The 21,375-nt window shown below is 38.8% G+C and overlaps 1 protein-coding gene across 2 annotated transcripts in view; it reads right to left on the bottom strand.

Annotated features, from left to right (window-relative positions):
• Positions 1 to 21,375, bottom strand: part of TRPM3 (transient receptor potential cation channel subfamily M member 3) — a 400,218-nt gene that overhangs the window by 88,865 nt on the left and 289,978 nt on the right. For both annotated transcript variants that reach the window (XM_021381082.1, XM_021381081.1), the window contains exons 7-8: positions 15,287 to 15,461; positions 1,325 to 1,448 (exon numbers count right to left, since the gene is read on the bottom strand). In XM_021381082.1, the coding sequence (XP_021236757.1) occupies positions 1,325 to 1,448; positions 15,287 to 15,461 (299 nt within the window). The remainder of the gene's footprint in view (positions 1 to 1,324; positions 1,449 to 15,286; positions 15,462 to 21,375) is intronic.

The raw sequence follows: 21,375 nt of genomic DNA on the forward strand, positions 1-21,375 counted from the left end.
TATAACACTCTGAGTAAAACCAAGATACCATAGAGAAACCCTTTTTTTCATGTGTTCTTTTAAATATGGTTCGGTTAGTGTTAAAAAGTGGAAGTTCAAAACACCTAATTAGAGGAAAACCACACCCTGGCTGGTAGCTCTTCACAAGATGCATGGGTAAAGAATATCCCTGGTGACCAGGTTACACGTCTACAGATAAACTTGTAAAAAAGACACAGACTTGAACAGGATAAAATTATTAACAAGAGTGCTACAGATTAAAATTTCAGAGTTAACTTTGTAGGAGTAAAGGTTGTTCAAAGTCTGACATGTTCTTGCTTAGATGTCTCGAACAACCTAGAACTGCATTCTTCTTGTATTGATGATTTCATCTCTCTTTTACTCTCATCTCTCTTACTTCTTCTCCTTCCTGCCTTCCTCCCTCCTTCCCTTTTACTCTCCCTTCTCTCTTATTCCAGCCATTCAATTTCAACTGAAACTAAAAGGCATTGTTGAAGATGAAGTCACAGAAAACTCAAATCGTTTCAGAAAACCAAACATTTGTAAAACATCCTCACATCCTCTTGTTACCCTACAGAATAAGTTGCAGGCTATCATCAGCCTGGAATCCCAAGAATCTGAAAACAAATCTCAGAAGAATTAATTTACAAAAGGGAAGGATGACTCTTCAGATTGTTTGCGAGAGATAATAATGATAAAGTATTGGAATTTAATCCCAAGAACTTTAAAATGTGATTTTGCTTTTGCTTCTACAATAATACCTTCATGGAGGTCCTGGAAATTGTTGAGAGATCTTATCCTCTGCAAGCAAGTATAAGTACGTGTAAAAGGACACTCTTGCCTCTGCAGAAGAAGAACTTTGGAGACAAGCTGTTTTCTTTTAATGCCAACTCCATAATAAAAAATAGCCCCAGTGATATTTATCCAACTCTACAGTAGCCTTAAAATATGGTCCCAGTGAAATATAAACAATTATTCTTTCTTACATTTTCTGTAGTTGAGAAGGGTAGAATTTTAATCACAATGTGCCTAAGGATGACTGAGAAGTAAAAATATCCATACATTATTATTGGTCATATGCTGTATTTTGCCCTGTCAAAGTAAATGTAAGGGAATTTACAAAGTGAGCATAACTATTGGATTTATCACTTCAACAAGAAAGTAGATTAAAGCAAACAAAAATCAGCATAATACAGAATAATATCCTTTAAGAGTCTAGACCACAGTCAACAGATTTAAGAAATACTTCAACAGGCATCTGAAAAGCTCAATCAAGCCAATGCATTGAATTCTATTTTTGCCACTTCGTAATCTGTAAACGTACCAGCTCCTTCTTCTTCATGCACTCCATGAGGATAATGAAGAGGTGCTGTGCCTGTGTTCGAGTGTATGTGAAAGTCTTCTGGATGGTAACTAGCAACTGGTCCCGCAAAGACTCATTGATAAGTCTGAAATTTAAAAAAAAAAAAAAAAAAGCTACTGAAAAAGGCATAAGGAAATATTTTGACTTCAGCCAAGAGTGAAACAAATAGGAGTTAGATAACAAGGCATCACAGGTTCTTTTGGTTGTTTATGGTTTGAAGGATGGGAATTGCTGAAAGCATCAGAGTCAAACTGAAAAACTCTGTTCTGGAAAAACACATAGGCCATGTAGAGGTCTCTCATCTCTGAATTTTTTCTTTCAGCTCCCACACATCGAATGACAGGTCATTCAAGTGATCAGCTCTGTGGGATTTCCTAACAAAAACAAGAAAAACACACTGACAGCCTGGATTTGACGGAGACCAGAAATTCTTGGCAAACTGCAGACCTCTTCCTATCAGTGAGCTAGCAGACATAAACTCACAGTTCATTTTGTGAAACTGGGAGCATTACTGTTGTCAGTGTTTTTGATGCTACACAGGACCAGCTAAAAAAACACACAAAATATTACTCCGGTCCTGTATCCACTCATAGAAGTCATTTTGCTTTTGTATACAGTGATATTCCAGGATTTTAAAGAACAACCACTTTAATGTTCCTCCACAGCACTAAAGCTCTTACTTGCAAAAATAAAGGCCCAACAGCAGAACGATGCAATATTATGTGGAATATTAGAACTTGAACCACAGCTCTTGATACTGGAAAGCCTATTCCTCAGCATTACTCTTGTGAAATATTATAGTACTTACTCTCTTACAAATTAGTGGGATCTAATTAGAAAATTTTCCATTCATATATGAAAGCTCCTACACTGTAGTAGTTTTCTCAACTAAAAAAATGACAGTTTTGAAAATTTACTGTTTCAAATTAGCAGAATTAGAATGTTGTGGAGGATAAGTCTGTGTTGACCATCTGGTAGAATGAAAATCAAAAAATCTTCATGCCTCATATTTTATGATAGAATTTAAACAAAGATTTTGTTCTACAGTAGCTGAAAAGAACTATTAGACATATCACAGTACGTAAAAGTGAGTACTGACTTGTAGCAACTGCTCTGGGAGAACAAAGACCAAATCCCTCTTTAATTCATGCTGTTAGTAAGGGTCACTTGTACCTCTCTGGAGCAAGGAAGTGAGAATAAGACTGCAGGAATATTTTACACAACTGAATCTGAAATAGAATTTAAATGTCTAATTTTTTCTGTCTACTGCAAATGTGTCATTAGATGGGACAATGAATGGGAATGGAAATGGGAAAGGAAACAGGAATGGGAAGAAGTGTAACGTTGCGCAGGAGAATATGGGGGGCTCTGGCAGATGGTTCACACTTGCTTTACTCTCTAAATTTGAAACTAAGTATCTCTGTTGAGGAGGACTTCCACTCCACAAAGAAGCAGGCAAGATACATGTCAATCTGTATGAATTAAAATGAATTAATATGGGTTTTTAGGCCACACCGCGGATCACTGTTCTCTCTACATCTGGTTCTTCCCACTGTCTCTTCCTCTATTACAGACTTCTCTTGTATGAAGAGTCTATACTAGCACTTCCACTTTTCATTGAGGAGCAGTATGGCCACAAATGTATTATTCTCTGGGACGGTGGAGAGACAATAACAATGCATTTACAGCTTTGTATGAGCATTCCTTCCCCCTGCAGTGTGAGCCACTTCCCTCACAAATAGAGAACATATGATAACTTTGGCATATTATTAACTCCAGATACAACTGTCTTGATGGGTAGCAGTGAGAGCTGGTAGCAGAGAATTTTGTATATGGGGATATAAGAAAAATAACCCAATCTTCTGTATGGCATAAAGGATGTAACAAGCATATAAGAACATGAAACAAGATGTCAGAGCACAGGCAGAGATGTAGATTCTTTTCATGTTAAAAAAAATCAGCTTGGAAAGGCTGATACCCTGAAGATCATCCCTTATAGTTAGGTCTCCTCAGTTTAATGTATTTTGAGTTGCAGATCAGTAGGTCACACGTATAAAAATTCTGAAGCCCCCTTTTTTTAAGGTTTTTTTTTTTTAAAGAGCAAATGGAACTCTTTTGTCAATAATGCTGATCTTAACAAGATGGTGCAGATAGGAGCTATCATTATATATATAAATGGTTCAGAACTGTTCAATTATCCTCCTTTCAAACTAAAAAAGAAAAAAAAGTAATCATAAGAACAGATTTCCTGAAAACAAGAAGTGATGAGACTAAAAAGAAATTTAAATAAAGGTCTTGTTTCCTTTGGAAATGATATGAATTGTATGAAAAACCACACACTTGGAAGTATCTGAAATCAGAGTCTTGAAGGAAAGAATTTTACAAAGCATTTCCAAGGATGCTGGGATGAAACTCACAACATTTTCTCATTGAAATTTAATTTTCTTTTAAAAACTGTGTAGAATCCAAGCCTGAAGTTTTGTTTCAGAAATTTGCTTACTATCTAAAGCAAGAGAAATTTACTTTTGTAAGCATTGAGTGAAAGTCCAATTTCCTAAGCAGCCATCACCTTCCTTTCCTGAATTAAAGCTACCAGATACCACCACAGTGTAAGTTTAAATGGCATATAAAGCAAACTTCATGGGAAAGCTTTGGATTTTTTTTTCTTTTTTTTTTATTTAAAAAAAGACATTAATAATGGTTCCCTAACTACAGGGGAACACACCTTTCACAGCACCACTGCTCAGAAGCTTGTTGATGTTATTTAAGGCCTCCCAACCTTAGTGGTCCTCAGTTATAGAGCAAGTTCTAGACAAAGATCTTGAAGTAAACTTCCTGATAAAAGTGCTCATAGCTGTTCTGAGCTTTCTGTAAAATGAAATCGATCATATCAAGACCATATTTCTTTCATTCCTTAAGGTTTCAAATAAAATATCTCAGCTGTCTTGTTGTACTTGTTCTTTCTGTGTTTTTTTTTTTGACCTGGCTAGGCTGGAGAGTTGGGTGGAAAGGAACATTACAAGGTTCAACAAGGGTAAGTGTAGAGTCCTACACCTGTGGAGGAATAACTGCATACATCGGTACTACTTAGGGGTTGAAGTGACCTGCTGGAAAGGAGCTGTGCAGAGAAGCACTTAGGGGCTTCTGGTGAACAACAGGTTGGCCATGAGCCAGCAGTGTGCCCTTATGGCCCACAAGACCAGCGGTATCTTAAGGTGCATTAAAAAGAGTGTGGCCAGCAGGTCAAGGGAGGTGATCCTCCCACTCTGCCCTGGTGAGACCACATCTGCAGTGCTGTGTCCAGTTCTGGGTTCCTCGGTTCAAGAAAGACGAAGATCTATCGGATACCATCCAGCAAAGGGCTGCAAAGTTGATTAGGGGCCTGGAGCATCTCCCTTATGAGGAAAGGTTGACAGACCTGGGACTGTTTAACCTGGAGAAGGCCGAGAGTGAATCCCATCAATGCTTATAAACATCTAAAGGGCAGAAGTCAAGAGGAAGGGGCCAGCCTTTTTTCAGTGGTGCCCAGCAACAGGACAGAGGGCAATGGGCACAAACCAGAGCACAGAAAGTTCCATTTAGAACTTCTTTATTGTGAGGGTGACAGAGTACTGGAACAGGCTGCCCAGAGATGTTGTGGATTCTCCTTCTCTGGAGATATTTAAAACTCACCTGGTCATTTTCCTGTGCGACCTGCTGAGGGGAACCTGTTTTGCAGGGGGGGTTGGATTAGACAGTCTCCAGAGGTTTCTTCCAACCCCTACTGTGATTCTGTGACTGTGATTCTGTGATTCTGTGTCAGGCTAACAAAATATCTGTAGATGGGATATATACACCAAATCCAATGCATGTAAAAGAGATACTTTCACAGAACACTGTGAGCAAAATAACTGAGACTTACAGGTGATGTGCTCATTTATCCATAGAGCAAAGAAACTTCTGTTTGCTACACATACAGTGTTATTGCACATTTTTGGAAATCACACATTTTTAAGGATAGACTCAGGGGAAAAGAGATGCCTTGTGACAAGGAGCCTAACCTAGAACACAGGAGATTCTCAAACACTGACTCGGGAAACAGTACATTTAGTAGCTTCTGTCACGGATTATGAACCCTGTACGCCTAACATTTCCCAGTCTACCAGATTGAAACTCTGTGATTATGGATCCCTGCAAAGTCAGCACACTCTCTCATCTGTTATGGTTTTGTGATTTTTTGTTGTCGGTATTCCACATCATTACATCATGTAAGGTACGGGCAGTTAAAGAGTTAATCCCCTGGTTACTGCAAACTACCTTTTTTGGTGTGGCCCTCTGAGGGGGAGGGGAGGCGGTGCACGCCCCAGGGGTCTTTGCGTTGAGAGGGGGTGGTGAAGCCGCGTGGGAGACGCGGGGTCTGTTCCTTCCTGCCCGGCGGAGAAAGCAGGTGGTCCTCCTGCAGTTTACTGTGGAAGATTTTCAGCTTGTAAACCCTCTATCATAATTCTACTAGCCTCATTTTGATATATTTAGTAAAATTAGTTGTTCCTCCTCAGATCGGTGCCGCTGTTTTTGTGTTAGATCCGTCTACGGGTCCCCCTCTTCCCTTTGGTTTTCCCAGGTTGCAGCTCCGCGGCTTCTCTGCCGCTTTAGCCGCCGGACCCCTCGGCGGGGGGCCGGCCCCTACTCGCCGGCAATTTTTTTTTTTTTTCCCTTCCTCTTTTCTCGTTTTTTTTCTTTCGGGCCTGTCCCCCTTGTCACGGACGCAGACCCTTAGATAATACCGTGACATCATCTTAAGAAAACTGTGCTTCAGATTTAAGTACAGGCAGTATCAGAAGAAGATAACATTTTTATCATCTTGTTGCTAGGCTTCAGTATAGAAAATATTTGGCAACATACCAATAATTTCCTGTTAGGAGCATTTTGGTGGCATAATTCCTTGAATTGCACATAATTTGCCAAGGCAGCAATAGCCCAGGTAACTTGTTCACATCTTGTCAAAACGTCTTACAAACAGACTATTTGACTTATTCTCTTATTTCATTCCCCACATAGGTAAAGCTTGTTCTTTCATTCCCTAAGTACCTAAGATCATTTTCCTAGAAATTCAGGATCCAAACACTTCTGTTTTTCTTCCGGAGAAGCTGTACTGCTTATATAACTTACATTTTGATGGAACTTCGATACATACTTTCAAAAATCTGGCATCTAGGGAAGAACAATATATAGCTACATTTAATTATAGAAAAAGAATCTGCTAATAATGGTGGCTAAGAGTGATCTTTTTTACATTTTTCCTAAGGAATACCTAATAGATATTAGTTTTGATGCAACAGATTACCAAACTTTATCTTTCTGATCTTATCACAGGAAAAAAGGGAGAAAAATGTCTTGGATCCAGTGAAAGAACAATTAAAAACACTGAAGTGACAAAGTAAACGAAGTGACATTCTAGTTCTGTTCAAGATATGCTGAAATATTAAACAGCAAAGCAGAACTTCCTTGTTTTGGCTGATCCAGTAGACAGATGACAGCATTTTGGCATCCTCACAGCTCACAAAGAAATTTTTTTTAAGTCATGCCTAATATATGAGGAGATAATAAACACTCTCCTCAATAACATCACAATATTTCAGCCCCATGGAACATAATTTTGTAGAGAACGCTGGAGGAGATTTGAAAGATTGGTCCATAGCCAGCTCCCTAAATTATTTAGTCTTTTTACTCCAGAGCTTTATGGTACTGGAGTTGTACAACATAACTAGCAAAATTTCTATCACATGATTTGAAATATAAGTTCATTATAGATTTTTAAACTTTTTGTAATCAAAATGCTTTGAAATTCTCTGATACCCTTCCTTTTCACTGAACTGCACACCATCTGTTTCTAGCTTTTCATTTGTGAGTTCTTTTTTTTAATTACTCTTTTTATTCAAGATAAAGAAAATATATCCATAAAATATCAATGTGATGTGAAAACAGTTCCCTGCTGTCCTCTATGGAAAGCTGAAGGGATTTTCTGTTTTAATTATGGTTAGCACTGTAGACAATCACACCATATGTTAGAAACATGACCAGAGTCTCTGCTGATTTTTTTTTCATTAGAATTGCAAATAAGATGCAGTAGTGCATGGACTCCATGGTACTGACTGAATTTCTCATACCTTTTAAACCCACATATTTCTGCACAGCATGATAATGAGAAGAGACACAAGATAAATGTAATTGTTCCTTCATTCTATTCAAATGGGGACAATATCTAGCTGCTTTCATAGCGAATCAGTGTTACTTGCATCTCTTCATTGGTGGTGGTTCTTCTACACTATTTTTTACTGGCTGTGTTTATTGAATGGTTGCCATTTAATCTGAGAGATGGTTGTGTTTCGACAGAGAAATGACCTGCTTCTATTCAGTTTTGATCTGTAAGGAGCTTTGATACAAAAGAACAGTAACGATATGAAAGTATGCAATGTGAAAAAAAGCTTACAAAATAACTGAGATGTGATAGTAAACATCATCAGGATGCAGAAGAGTCACACTGTACTTACATTATGATATTTTATGCTTAAAGCAAAAAATCCCAACATTTTCTCTATTCTGTATTAGAAAGAAAGACATTTATGTCACATACTTCAGTTATGAAGCCTAAAAGCTATGCCACTGTGGATGATGAGACAGATCAATCCAAACACAATATTCAGTGATTCTCTTGTGAGGCTGCTCATTTAAAACAGAGAGAATCTTTTATCTGTTTCCCTACGAACATTAGGCAGGAAGCACATTTTTATGGCATTGAACTGAATTCCTTAAGGGTTTCATAATTCCAGGAGTAGAACTGATGAGCAGTTAATATGCTATAAACTCAGCTGGGAGATTGCATTCGAATACTGCAAGTAATTTCCCATTCTGTAAGGAAATATTTGCCTAAGAATTGATATAGTTTTAACCTAGTGTTTCATTTTTTCTCCTTTTAAATTCAGAATTTAATTAGAAAAATCCTTGAAGATTAAAAACCACTACTGAATGATTCTATAAATAATTGCAGTGCAATTTTTTTACTTCCAGTTTGTGAAAAAAAAAAAAGTGAAATGAGAAAGCATGCTTCACTGTGCAGTCAAAAATACTTTGGCCTTATGTGGAGGACAGTTATTAACTACTGGGATACTCCCTCACATAGTGTGGGGGCTTTGTATGGGGCAAATTTGGGTGCTTATGATTGTTCTTATTTTCTTGATCTTCAAAGCACTTCAACACATTTTCAGTGTTTGAAAATACGAGAAATTGGGTTTTTCGGGGACTGCAGAATTTGAACTTTAAATTAGGGAAAATAGCAACCAGTAGCCAAAAAATTCTTCCAAGTCATATTATAGGGAAGTCTGCATTTAAGGCTTCCTTTAGGTTATCTACTGTATATAAGTTGTTTGTTATTAAGTTGTGAAAGGTACTGGGAACTCACTGGGCGTATTTGCTTGTAGCGAAAAAAATGCTCTGAAAAGATGTTGTTCTTAAATACTCTGTTCAGTGCTTTTCAGACCAAGGCAATATGCAAACGTTGGTATTATAGTTAAGGTAAACTTAAAAAATACCCTGCATTAATACTGTGTAACTGATATCCATAATGCTCAAATCTCAGCTCAGTGGAAACCTTCTATCTGCCTTGCCTCTCCCTTGAAATTTCAATGGACATTTTCTAAGAGATGTGAGGTAATGAGGTCCTAAATATGATTTACTGTCAAAGACACCTTTACTTTAACGAAGACACCTTTACATCACGAAGTCACAGGAGCACCTCCTGCAAGTCAAGGCAGGCACAGCAATCTGTGTTGGGCTGGCAGCCTCATTCCACTGCAGCCCAAAGAAGACTTGCTTGTACCTATAATATGCACCCAAAGTCAGCCTTGTGACGCGTCCACCTCTTCAGGAGGAAAGCCTATTATCAGGCTTAAAAATAATGCAGACTCAGCTTCTTCTCTCTTCTTTGCTCAGGGATGTGCAGACATTGACAAAAGGGTACTGCACCTTTATATAAAAAATCGTTTCTGCTTCTGCTAAGTAAATAAATTAGGAAGGATAAACAATGAAGAGGGAAGGCAGGCACACCAGAACTCTGTGAGACCCAATACAAAGGATCTTCTGGGCAGATGAGCAATTGCCCAACACTTAAGGATCTCTCTGAAAGGATGGACTGGTGCTGCACTGATGGAAACTCAAACAAAGACAGCTATATTTCACCCTTTTTCACCTTCAGACACAGTTCTGTGATCCCTGGAAACAAGTTTTTAAATAAACTTGCAAATGTACAGCCATGCTTAGTACACATAAACACACATTCTTATTGTATATGCAGAGAATGATTCAATTTCTTGTCTGCAGTGAATAGGATTTTAAGGATCTGAAAAAAAACTGTGATAGTACCAGCACCCAAGGGCTGAGTCTGCTGTTGCTGTGAATGATGTAGGTTTTGAATCCTTTAGATCAGACATATAGTGCACAGCAGTGAGAAGATATGCTGGTTCTTGGAGAAGACTCTGATTTGCAGCCAGCAGCCAGAATTAAAATAGACTTCTGATTGCAGAGAGGACTGCAGAATTAAATTCTGGACACAAATTGGATACACTACATTGATTTAGTGTGTATTAGACACAGTTCTGTGTAACCTACTTAGATTCTATCTGAAAGAAAAAGCTAGTAGCCACAGTCAGTGAATGTCCCAATTATTCGGTATTCTCCTCACACTGCTAATCACTTTTCAAATCTAGGTTAATATAAACAGAGAGGAGTGAGTGGGGAGACATACTCAATTTGCATCTGAACTGCAATGTATTTAGGTAGAATGTTTTAATGAATATACATAATATTAGTGTTTCACTTTTGTTATTCTCAAGATTATAATTGCACTTTAGAGTGATGTTTTCAAAAGTGAGGCAAGCACACAGAAACTGCTTTAGAGATTTTCTAGCTTGTGCATCCTATTTAGTGCAGAGTGAACAGAAATATATAAAAAGGCTTTTTGATAATATTGCAGGAATCATCTGAAACAGCATCACCACAGAAACAAGACCTATGGCAAGTGAGAATAACATCTTTAATGAAGCAGGACTTGAGTGGCTCAAGTAATAAATGGCTTGCCTGCTCTACTTCTAGCAACCAGTATTTGATTCACTTGTTTTTCTTACAGGTTGGAGTTTAAGATGATGAAATAAATTGCATTCATTCTGCTCTTCCTGTATTATTTTTTTCACGATGACATCAGAATACAGACATGGTATACAGAAACTGCATAGGTTCATATCACACAAGGAGATAACAGATGTTTGAGAAAGGTTATGTTAAATGTATTAGTAGAAAGACCACTGAAAACAGAGAAATAGCTTCTCACAGATTCAGACGAAAACGGATGTGGTCAGATCTACTCCCGATGCATGAACCTGAATACAAAACTGATTTTAGTATTAGTGGAAAGTATTTCACTTTCATTAGGAGCTTTAGGTTGAAGAAGTTCATAATTATATTTGTTTTCATGCAATGCAATATTGTTTGGTCTAAATCTTAAGTGTTTATGTATTTATGTTTCATTCTCTAACTACTGTAGGTGTGAATACATATCTTTACTAACGCTAATACATATCTAACACTCACCAAAAAAAAAAAAGATCCCCTTCTCACTGAATCCTGATCAGATTAGTTCATGAAATAGCTCTTAGTAATTAGAATCTGAGGGGGGATTTGGTGCCACTTTTATGTTTTGTCCTAAAAGTTTTAAATCTTCTCTTATTTTCTTTTTCTTACTGTAAGCAGTAATCTCTGGGTTCTGCTTTGAAAAATTCTGGGGACAAGGTCCAGGTTTATCAGAGTATGCCTGGAAACCTTCTGAGGGTGTCTGTTGCTGCCAAGTAAAGACATGGTAAGGGGGTCCACAAGGGTGTGGGGCTGAGGAAGATCTAGCTTCCAACCAGTGCGATCAGCTACTTCTGAGCCAGTGTGTCTGAAGATTTTGTTTCAGCTACTCTCTTCTTCCCCCCAAGCGCCCTTTCAGACAGTGCCAAGGAGGGGCCAATATGGGAACTAGGGCAAGAACACAGCTCCCAGAGTACAGCCAATAGACACAGCAGTGTGTCCAGTAATAAAGAGCCTTGTAAAGGAGGCTGCTCAGGTGAATGCGTACCAGAACAAGCAGTCTCCAGTATGGTAGTGACAAACTCAGTTTCCCTAGCAGATGTTGAAAGCAGCTGTCCCTGTCAGGGCAGAGGCATTGATGCAGATGGAGTCTAGATGGTGGTTGCAGCCCTCCTCATGCTGGTGACAGGTTTTTGGATTATATGGCCATGGGACTCAACTGGTAGATCAGCATCTCCTTGGAAGACTTGGGATCCACCTGACTTGATGGGACAATGGCAGTTTGCCAAACTGGCTGACCTGGTAAGGAGACATTTAAATTACAAATGAGTGAGGTGAAACAGAGTAACCAGCAGGCTGGTAAGAGAGTGATGGACCTGGTTGGTGGACAAAGGGCTTGGAATGATTTGACAGGAAGGGATCACAAAATCAAGAAAACAGGGCTTAAGCAAGGTCATCTCCAACAACTGCATTTAGGCAAGAAAGCCCCTACAGGGCACCACTGCAGAAATCCCCAATGCACTTTCTCAGAAATCAACTAGGATACCTCTCGGAAGTGCCAGTACACTAACACATGCTGCATGTGAAACAAACTTGATGAGTTAGACCTGTATGCAGTTGCAGATGATCTTGCTAAGATCTATGATCTTGCACGGAGAAGTGATGGGATGGTTGTCATGAGTGCTACAGTGGAGGGATACAGGCTCTTTGGGAAAGACTGGGAGGATGAGAAGTGGAGTTGCCCTTTCTGTGAGAAAGTAGCTACAACACATGGAGCTTTGCCGGGGGAATGGGTAGTGAGACAAATGAGAGCTTATGGGTAAGGATTAAAGAGAAGACAGGTAGGGTGACAATGTAGTAGATAACTACTTCAGTCTGTGTGACCAGGAGAAACAAGCAGATGAGGCCCTCTACTGACAGCTAGAAACTGACTCATGCTTGCAGACCTTGGCCTTCATGGGGGACTTCAACCACACTGTTATCTGCTGGAGGGACAACAAAGCAAGGCATAAGAAATCCAAGAAGCTTCCTGGTGAGCACTGACAACAAGTTCCTGACACAACTGCTAAAGGAGCCCAGAAGAAAAGGCGCTCTGCCAGCCCTCATAGTCATCTGCAAGGAGGCATCATTGAGGAGGTGAAGGTCGAAGGCAACCTCAGATCTTGTGACCATGAGACGATGGGGACCATCGCTTTGAGAGGAGAGAGCAGGGCAAAAACCAAGACCAGAAGCTTGGTCTTAATGAGAACAGATTTTGACCTCTTCAGGGATCCAGCCAAAAGAATCCCACAGGATATGGCTTGGAGGGAATGGTGATCCAAGAAAGCTGGTAAATACTCAAGGATCACTTCTTCCAAACTCAAGAGCAATCCGTTCCAAGGAACCCAGGAAGTTTGAAAAAAATTTCAGGAGGCCTGCATGGATAACAAGAATCTACTTTAAACATGAAAGGGAGTATACAGAAGGTAGAAGCACGAAGTAATACAGAGACACTGTCAAAGTGTACACAGATGAAGGCAGGAAAGCCAAAGTTGGAGCTGTGTTCTTGCCCTAGTTCCCATATTGGCCCCTCCTTGTCACTGTCTGAAAGGGTGCTTGACACCCCACAAATGGGGGGGAAGAAGAGAGTAGCTGAAACAAAATCTTCAGACACACTGGCTCAGTAGTAGCTGATTGCACTGGTTGGAAGCTAGATCTTCCTCAGCCCCACACCCTTGTGGAGCTCCTTACCATGTCTTGGCAGTAGGAGCTGGCAAGGGATGTCAATGGAAACAAGAAAAATTCTGTAAGTACACTGTTGACAAAAAGGAAGCTATAAGAATGTTGGCCTAATGCTGGGCAAGTAGGGACCCTGGTGACACAACACCTATAAAAGCTGAGGTACTGAACACCACCTTTGCTTCAGTATTTACTAGCACGACTAGCTAGTAAAGGGCACTGAGATCAGATGGTAAAAATCTGGAGCAAAGAAGGCGCAGCCTTGGTGGGATACTTAAGCAAATAGAACACATAAAAGTTCATGGGCCCTAACAGAATGTATCCATGAGTACTGTGAGAACTGGCTGATGTCATGGCGAGAACCCTCTCGATAATCTTTGGATGACTGTGGTGAAGGAAGGCAAATGTCACTTCCATCTCAAAACAAAACAAGGAGGAGTACCCAGGGACCTACAGCTCAGTTAGCTTCATTTCAGTCCATAAAAGGTTACAGAGCAGCTCATCCTGGTACATGAAGGAGAATAAGGTCATCAGGAGTAATGAGCATGGATTCACCAAGGGGAAGTCATGCTTGACCAAATTCATAAGCATCTACAATCAAATGAGCAGATGATATTGTCTACCTAGACCTCAGTAAGGTCTTTGACACTGTCATGCTTAAGATCCTCACAGATCAGTTGTTGATTTATGGATTGGATGAGCATACAGCGAGGTGAACTGAAAACTGTCTGAATGTCCAGGCTCAAAGGGTGTGATCAGTGTCTCAAAGTCCAGCTGGAGCCCAGTAACTAGTGGTGTGTCCCAAGAGAGCACAGGGTATGGTTTAACATCTTAATTAATGATCTGGATGATGAGACTCAGCAAGTTTGCTGATGACGTAATTCTGAGAAGATTACAGGGTATGCCATCAGGTTGTGTTGCCATCCAGAGAGACCTGAAGATGCTGGAGAAATGAACTGACAGGAACCTCTTGCAGTTCATAAGAAGTTCAAAGTCGTGCAGCTGGGGAGAAACAGCCTCAGGTACCTGTACTTGCTGTAGGCCTCCCAGCTGAAAAGGAGCCTCGGGGTCCTGGTGGTCACCAAGCTGACCATGAGCCAGAAATGCGTCTTTGCAGAAAATACTAACATTATTCTGGGCTGCATTAGGAGGACTGCTGCCAGCAGGTCAAGGTAGAGGGGTTCCTTCCACTCTACTCAGAACTAGTGAGATTAATCCTGCAGTGCTGGGTCCAGATCACAGCTGTCTAGAACAGGAGAGACACAAGCATACTTGAGGGTGTCCAGTGAAGAGCCAAGAAAAATAGAAGGTGCAAAGAAGATGGAGCCAGGCTCTTTTCAGTGATGCCCTATGACCGGACAAGAAGCAATGGGAACAAACTGAAACATAAAAGGCTTCCTCTGAATATCTGGAAACATTATGAGGGCGATGGAGCAATGGCACTTGTTGCCCAGAGAATTGTGGAGACTTCATCTTCAGAGATGCTCTAGAGCTGTCTGGACATGGTCATGGACAACTGTCTGAGCAGGGGATTGGAGCAGATGACCTCTACAGATCACTTTCAGCCTCAACCATACTGTGATTCCGTGACTGCACATGTACTTATGGGGCAGACGAGAACAAAAAAAAATAAAGTTCAGATAGTCATAACATGCACTTTAGAAAGTATGAAGCATATTTTAATCCTGATTCAACAAAAACACATTTGAATTTTCTATAATAAATGTTAAATACTATCCTTGCTGCACTTTGAGTCTGTAATGAAAAGTGGGAGTGTGAATGCAGATCAGTGCACAAGCAGTTTTGTGAGTACAGGCAGATGTGTAGAATCATGCCCAAAGGACAACACAAATACAGACTAGGTTATATGAACATTTGGTATTTACATGCTGATTTATGTAGGACTGAATGAAACCTGAGGATAGTAGTATGCTGTTATAATGACAGAACTTCTCAAAGCCATTTTTGAATAGAACGAAAACAACTATGTGTGTTCTGTGAATCCCCTGACCTGAAACTTCAAGATAACATCTGTTGCACTTGTCCACGCACTACACCTCATGGCACTTAACTATGTGAGCTGGCCCTCAGTAGCAAATGACTTACCCTCCTTCTTCAGAGTATTTGTGACCAAAGGCAAGTATGTCAGATGCTCGACCGCTGCCATCACATATCACAACAGGAACAGGAGGAGTGTCTCGCAGGTACTCCAGAACGATAGAGATAACATTGGGACCTCCTTCCACAATGAGTGCCACCACTGGAACCCCTTGACCAATTCCTAGAGTAAGAGAAAGAAAAAAACAAACAAAAACAAACAAAACAAAACAAAACAAAAAAAGCAAAGCCAACAAAGCAAACAAAACAACGGAAGACAGGAAAAAAAATCAAACTGAAATTACTGGATAGTGACTGTATAGTGCCATATAAGAGAAAATACGATTCAGAAAATCATAGCTTTTAAGGTCAGAAGGGATCACTGTAGCTACCTGGTCTGCTCCATTACATAAAAAAGAATTTCATAGAATTATTTTTTGTTTCAAATGCCATATTCATGGTTGAAATAGACCACACACATTTTAAAGGATCAAAACTTGGTTTGAAAAAACAGAGAAGTTACCACAATTTTTCCTAATATGTTTGAATAATAACATAGCAGTTTGCTTGTAATCTAAGTTTTGCATGGTATTGGTTTCCAATCATTGGTTCTTTCAGTAGTAGTTTTGAAAACACCTCTATCATGGTATTTTTATTTCCTTACTAGATGCATTTTAAGGTTGCAGCTGGATAGCTGTGTAACCTTCACTTTGACAAACTGAAAATGCTTGTTGCAAACCAATGCAACACCTGTTTTCTAATCCTAGTTGGTCTCACAGTCTTTGAAATCTCTTGTAATTGTGAAGTACATTCCGTGAGCTGCATATCACATGTTGGACAGTGCTACCGAGAGAGAGCTGAGCTAGTGCTCAACTAGAGGAGAAACATACTTATTTCCAAAACTTGTGCTATAATTAGGCGAGCTTGTTCTGCAAAGGTTGCAAGAGAGAATTTGCCGTGAAATTCTTAAGGATTTAGAGAAAGACAATTTAACACCAGGCTGATGTTTAGAAAAGTAACAAACTCATAATGCTTGTCACTTCCTGACCAGTTGAGACAGGAGTATCCCAAAGGACTCAGCAGTAGAACTAGCTGAGCGTTCTCTATTAGCTTTTCCTGTGAATACAAAGACCATTTTTTTCTTTTAGACTAGCTTTCCCTAAGTTCAACTATACACATTCTGCATTAAATTTTAATATTTCATTGAAAAATAGAGTCCACTAACCTGCCAACAGTTAGGTATGCAAGTATGTACACACACAGTGCTGGGCAACCTGCTTTAATTGTCCCCACTTGAGCAAGAGGTTGGATCTGATGAGCTCCAGACGTCCCTTCCAATCTCAACTAGTCTGTGATTTTGTGATTTCATAATTCTAGCAATCTTTGAAAGATTACAGCATTAATAATTGTTCTAAAATTCCATATTACCATTCTTAGGAAAGGACAGTGCATTATAGCTAGTAGCAAAGACTTGACCACAACTGTTGTTTCCCAAACAAACAAAAAGGCAAATAATTTTCAAAGACCTAGATGACCTAGATGTTTTTCTGTTTCATAGAAAGCAGTAAACAACATACCATTCAGCTCTGTAGAGAAAGGCTCATCATCTTTTAAATGTCTGGAAAACTGTGGTTACATGGAGAATTGCTTTTAAGGTTGCTCAGTTTTGGTTTTCTTTTTTTGTGGCATTTTCTGTATGAGTTTCTGTTATAGCAAATCCTTTGCCTTTGTCTTTTGGAAGGAGGAAAAACTTTCTTGTTTAGCAGTCTGTATATTCAGATTTGAGAATGCTGACTATTCTATGAACGCTGCAAGGTTTATCACTAGATTAACTACTCTTGTTTCAAGACAGTAAAAATTGATGAAAACCAAAGGTTTGTCTACTCAAGAATAGTCACATGTTTTTTTATATTATGTTATTGAAAAGAGTTCAAGTTCAAAATTTTTCTCAAATTTTTGAAGGAAACATCCAAGCTATATTCAAGAGCAGATGCGAAACACCTCACACAAAGTTGCATATTACTATTTCTCATTTAATAAGCTCTCCATGTCCTACTTTGAATTCTTAGCCTCCCTGCTATAAATACAGAAAGAAAGGCAGCCTCTCATGACCTAACTAGCAGAAAACAGAGAGAACAGCATTTTTATTTTTACTTCATACAGTGATTCATCCAAAAAGAATAAATAAATAGTAAAGAAGATGTGGGAATTGGGTCATTTCTTTGAAGCTTATTCCTATTCCAATTTATAAACGAATAACTTTTATTTAGTGAATTTAAGTATAGATTTTGCAGAGTAGATTATAAGTGTTTCACAGAGTCAGTTATTGTGTATATGGTTGGAGTAATATTGTAAATTAGACTGCAATACCATGCAAAAGATTTATACAATCAACCTAAAGGTTCACTAGTCTTATTATTGTCTTTATGGCCAGCAACAGAGACATTGAGATGCTTTCTGGCAATTGTGATTCCATGCAGGTAGGTACATACCAGAACATTCACTCTGATGTGCACCACTGGTAACATGTAGGCACTAATATCATTATACAGAAAAATAATCCTATTTTTCTCTTGACACAGCAGTGCCGCATGAATTTGTAAGTTAAAACAATAAACTAGAAGACATGAATGAATTTGGAAATGGAAGCAAGAAAATACTCTACATAATGTCTATGTAGTGTGAAAAGAGATTTTAAAAAATCTGTTTTGCACAAGCCTGATGTTATTTTCCCATTTCTTGGAAAACTATTAATATTTTATAATGTGAGTATATTTATAAATAATCTATAGCAGTCCTATAAATTATTACTAGTTCTTTCTATGAAGAGCTAAACGTGAGTTATCCATTACTTTCTGGATCAACAAATGAATAAAACGCGTCATTTACTACAAAATGCATTTACTACTCATGTAAGCAAGTGTGCTTATGAGAATAAACTGAGATACATCAGCAGGTTATGTACTACTTATAAGTAGTGCAGAAATCTATGCAAAAAGAACCTGAGAGGCTCTAGTTCACTGTCCCTGACAGAAATGTTCAGAATTTCTGCTTCTTATTGGGTAGTGGCATGTATAGATGAGATGATTTCAAACAGGCCATCAAGAGAGAAATTTTATATCTAACTTGCTTGTGTCCTGAAATAGGTCATCTTTTATCATCTGAGAAACCATAAAAACAACATCAAGAGATTTAAAAATTTAAGTCAACAGACATACATATGATAACATGCCTCCAAGTGTTTGCAGCTGCACAGTGCTCTCAGAGGCATGCGTATAGACCATACTGCACAGATCGCTTAGTACAATGACCACATGCATCTCCTGAAAATGACGCCTTTGTGCCCATTTATGTGAGGATAAAAAAGTAATTTGCATGCAAAACCAGACAATTTAAAAAATGTCCCATAACATACAATTTTATTCAATAAGGACCTCTATTCCAGATTTCCTGGCTTCCTACTCTGCTTTATTGAGAAATCTTTAGATTGTGCCAGCTAATAGAATATGTTCCTTTATAGTAATAAATTAATCTCCCAGTAATAGTAAGAAGAAATTCTCTCTGACCTGTACTCTTTTAACTCCTGTTAATCTGGACAACAGTTTCCTTTGCACATATGACAAGAGGAACTTCATGACATTCATGCCTCTGGAGTCAAAAACTGTCTGAGTTCCAGGGTTGTTTTGAATGTCCTGAACTGACGTCTCACTCTTGGTGAATTGCTGCTCTTGCTAGCCTACAAGTGCTTGTGTTATTCTGAAGCATGACCCAATCCCACCCTTGTCTGTAGCCAAAACTAGCATTTAAAAGTCCAGACTGCTGTGAAGAGCCAGCCTAAGTGTTTGTCAACAGTAACAGCAAATGTGGAGGCAAACAGCAAAGTAAAGAATGGAGGAATACATTTTCTTTTAGTGTACTGGAAGTAATCGTCCCTCACCTTGCAGACATGAGTATCTCTCATACACATTCACACAGGACTACATGATACAAAGAGCAGAAAGGGAAACTTCAAAAATACAAGGGTTTAAAATGGTAACCAATTTCTACTTGAGGTAAAACTTGGATCCAGAAATGTACCTAGTCCTAACAAAATGCACTCTGAGCACATGTATTACAACTCCATTACTGATAGGTGTCCTGATACTTGCATAGTTTGTTGAGCACTGAACTATTCATCTGGTTTTGGTTTTCTTTCTACATGGTTCAGATATGAAACAAAATTAGACTGCATTTGATTGTCATGTAGATGAATGCTTACTACTTGAAATGAAAAATCCATTAAAAGTTCATGAAAATACCAATTTATACATACAAATCTAACTAGGAACGTAAATTAAATATTAAACCAGCAACTGTGGGTCTCTAATCCTAAAACCAGTGACAGCGTAACAAATCCACAATTACATCAAACCAATGATGTGTTTCCCACAAACAGACTACTTACTTGACAGATGAGATTGCAGTTCAGGACTTTTTAATGCAAAGAATGTTTTTCAGAGACATTTTGCAGAAATCCCATTTAACTGTTAATGGAAGACTCATAAAGTATTGTAAAGCTCAACAAAAATGTTCATGTGCTCAGAGACTTCTTGACAATTTTGAACTAAATTTGTATAAAATCTGATCTTAACTTTAGCATAAATATATGGGAAGTATGATTTTTGACTGAAAATCAACTAATAACCTTTAATAATTTATATCTGAAACACAGAAAAATAAGATTTCTTATATTTTGCACTGTTTTAGGCTTTTAGAACCTTGAAACTCAAGTTGGAACCTCTTTTCTGGGAAATAACATAAAGAAAATGAAAGAAAGCACTCAGTTCTACAAAGAAATCAATCTTGGAAGGTCAAGTTCTTGCCCCTACTTCATGGGGTAGCAGAGTATGCAGTGTTGCATCAACAAAGATGAAAGAAACACTCCACGTGAAACCTGTGGTTCTCAGAAGCATGTTGGTCCAAGTGTTTGCACAGCACTTGGACATCATAGTGAGAGGTACTTACACAGAGCACATAAGCAATTAAATACACTCTGGAATTTTAATGAGCAGGAGTCCACTCAGCGTGAGCTTAAGAGTTTGAGGGAAGTAATTTTAAATTTCTGGACTAATATTTGCCTTAAGAAATGTTGAGTCAACAAACACTGCTCTTCTTTCAGTTGTTAATAGTGCGTCTAACCACAGGGTAAATACTGTTTAAACAGATTTAAAATGGCACTGGATTTAAAACAGTCTTTTAAAAGCTTGCCCACATAAACAAATGTGCCTTTGTCACCTTTGGACTTCTCTGTGGCACTGTGTATGGTCCTAATTGCCTCAAAAAGCTCCAGTGATAACCGAGAACAACCTGAAATAATCCATATCCTTCCTTTTAGCTTAGTCTTAAACCACATTACTGGTTTTTTTTTTTTTCCAAGCTACTGTTCTCAGCCTTCAGGCGTTCTAAAAGGCCTGAAAATGCCTCCAAAGGCATATGGAAAAATTTGGGCTAAAATATCAATATCAAAACCATCATACGCATTATACAAAGATCTGCTTCTCCCATCTCTACAAATCACAGCAGCGGTGTGCTTATCGCCCCTAGGTATGTATTGGCTGCTCCAAGCACCATGAGTTTAAAGAAGAGCCTTTCAGTGTTTAAACTCTGGCAATCTTTGTGAGTTTGCCCTTCCTCTATTCACTCCGTCCTACAATCAAAACAATTAGATTATTAGACTGGAAAAAAAAAGAGTGTAGCCTTCACAGAATGATGGAGAGGGGTACTGGGTCTTATGTCATGGTTTTATGATTTTCGGTTATTGGTATTCCACATCATAACATCATGTAGTGATGCCTCTCCGTGGCACTGTTTTTGCCCAGGGACCTGGGTCCACTTGGTGGGTGATGCAGAAGAATGGGGATGTTCAGTGCGTACCGCAAGGGAATTTGATGCTGGGGGAGTGCAGGCTTATATGTATATTGACATGATGTAGTGATATGGAATAAGGGGTGGAATGTCATGGCTTTATGATTTTCGGTTATTGGTATTCCACATCATAACATCATGTAGTGGATGTACCTAGTTCTCAGAAGAGAAGGACTACTACAGTCCCCACGGTA

This window comes from Numida meleagris, chromosome Z (genome assembly GCF_002078875.1).
Source record: "Numida meleagris isolate 19003 breed g44 Domestic line chromosome Z, NumMel1.0, whole genome shotgun sequence".
Classification (NCBI taxonomy): domain Eukaryota; kingdom Metazoa; phylum Chordata; class Aves; order Galliformes; family Numididae; genus Numida; species Numida meleagris.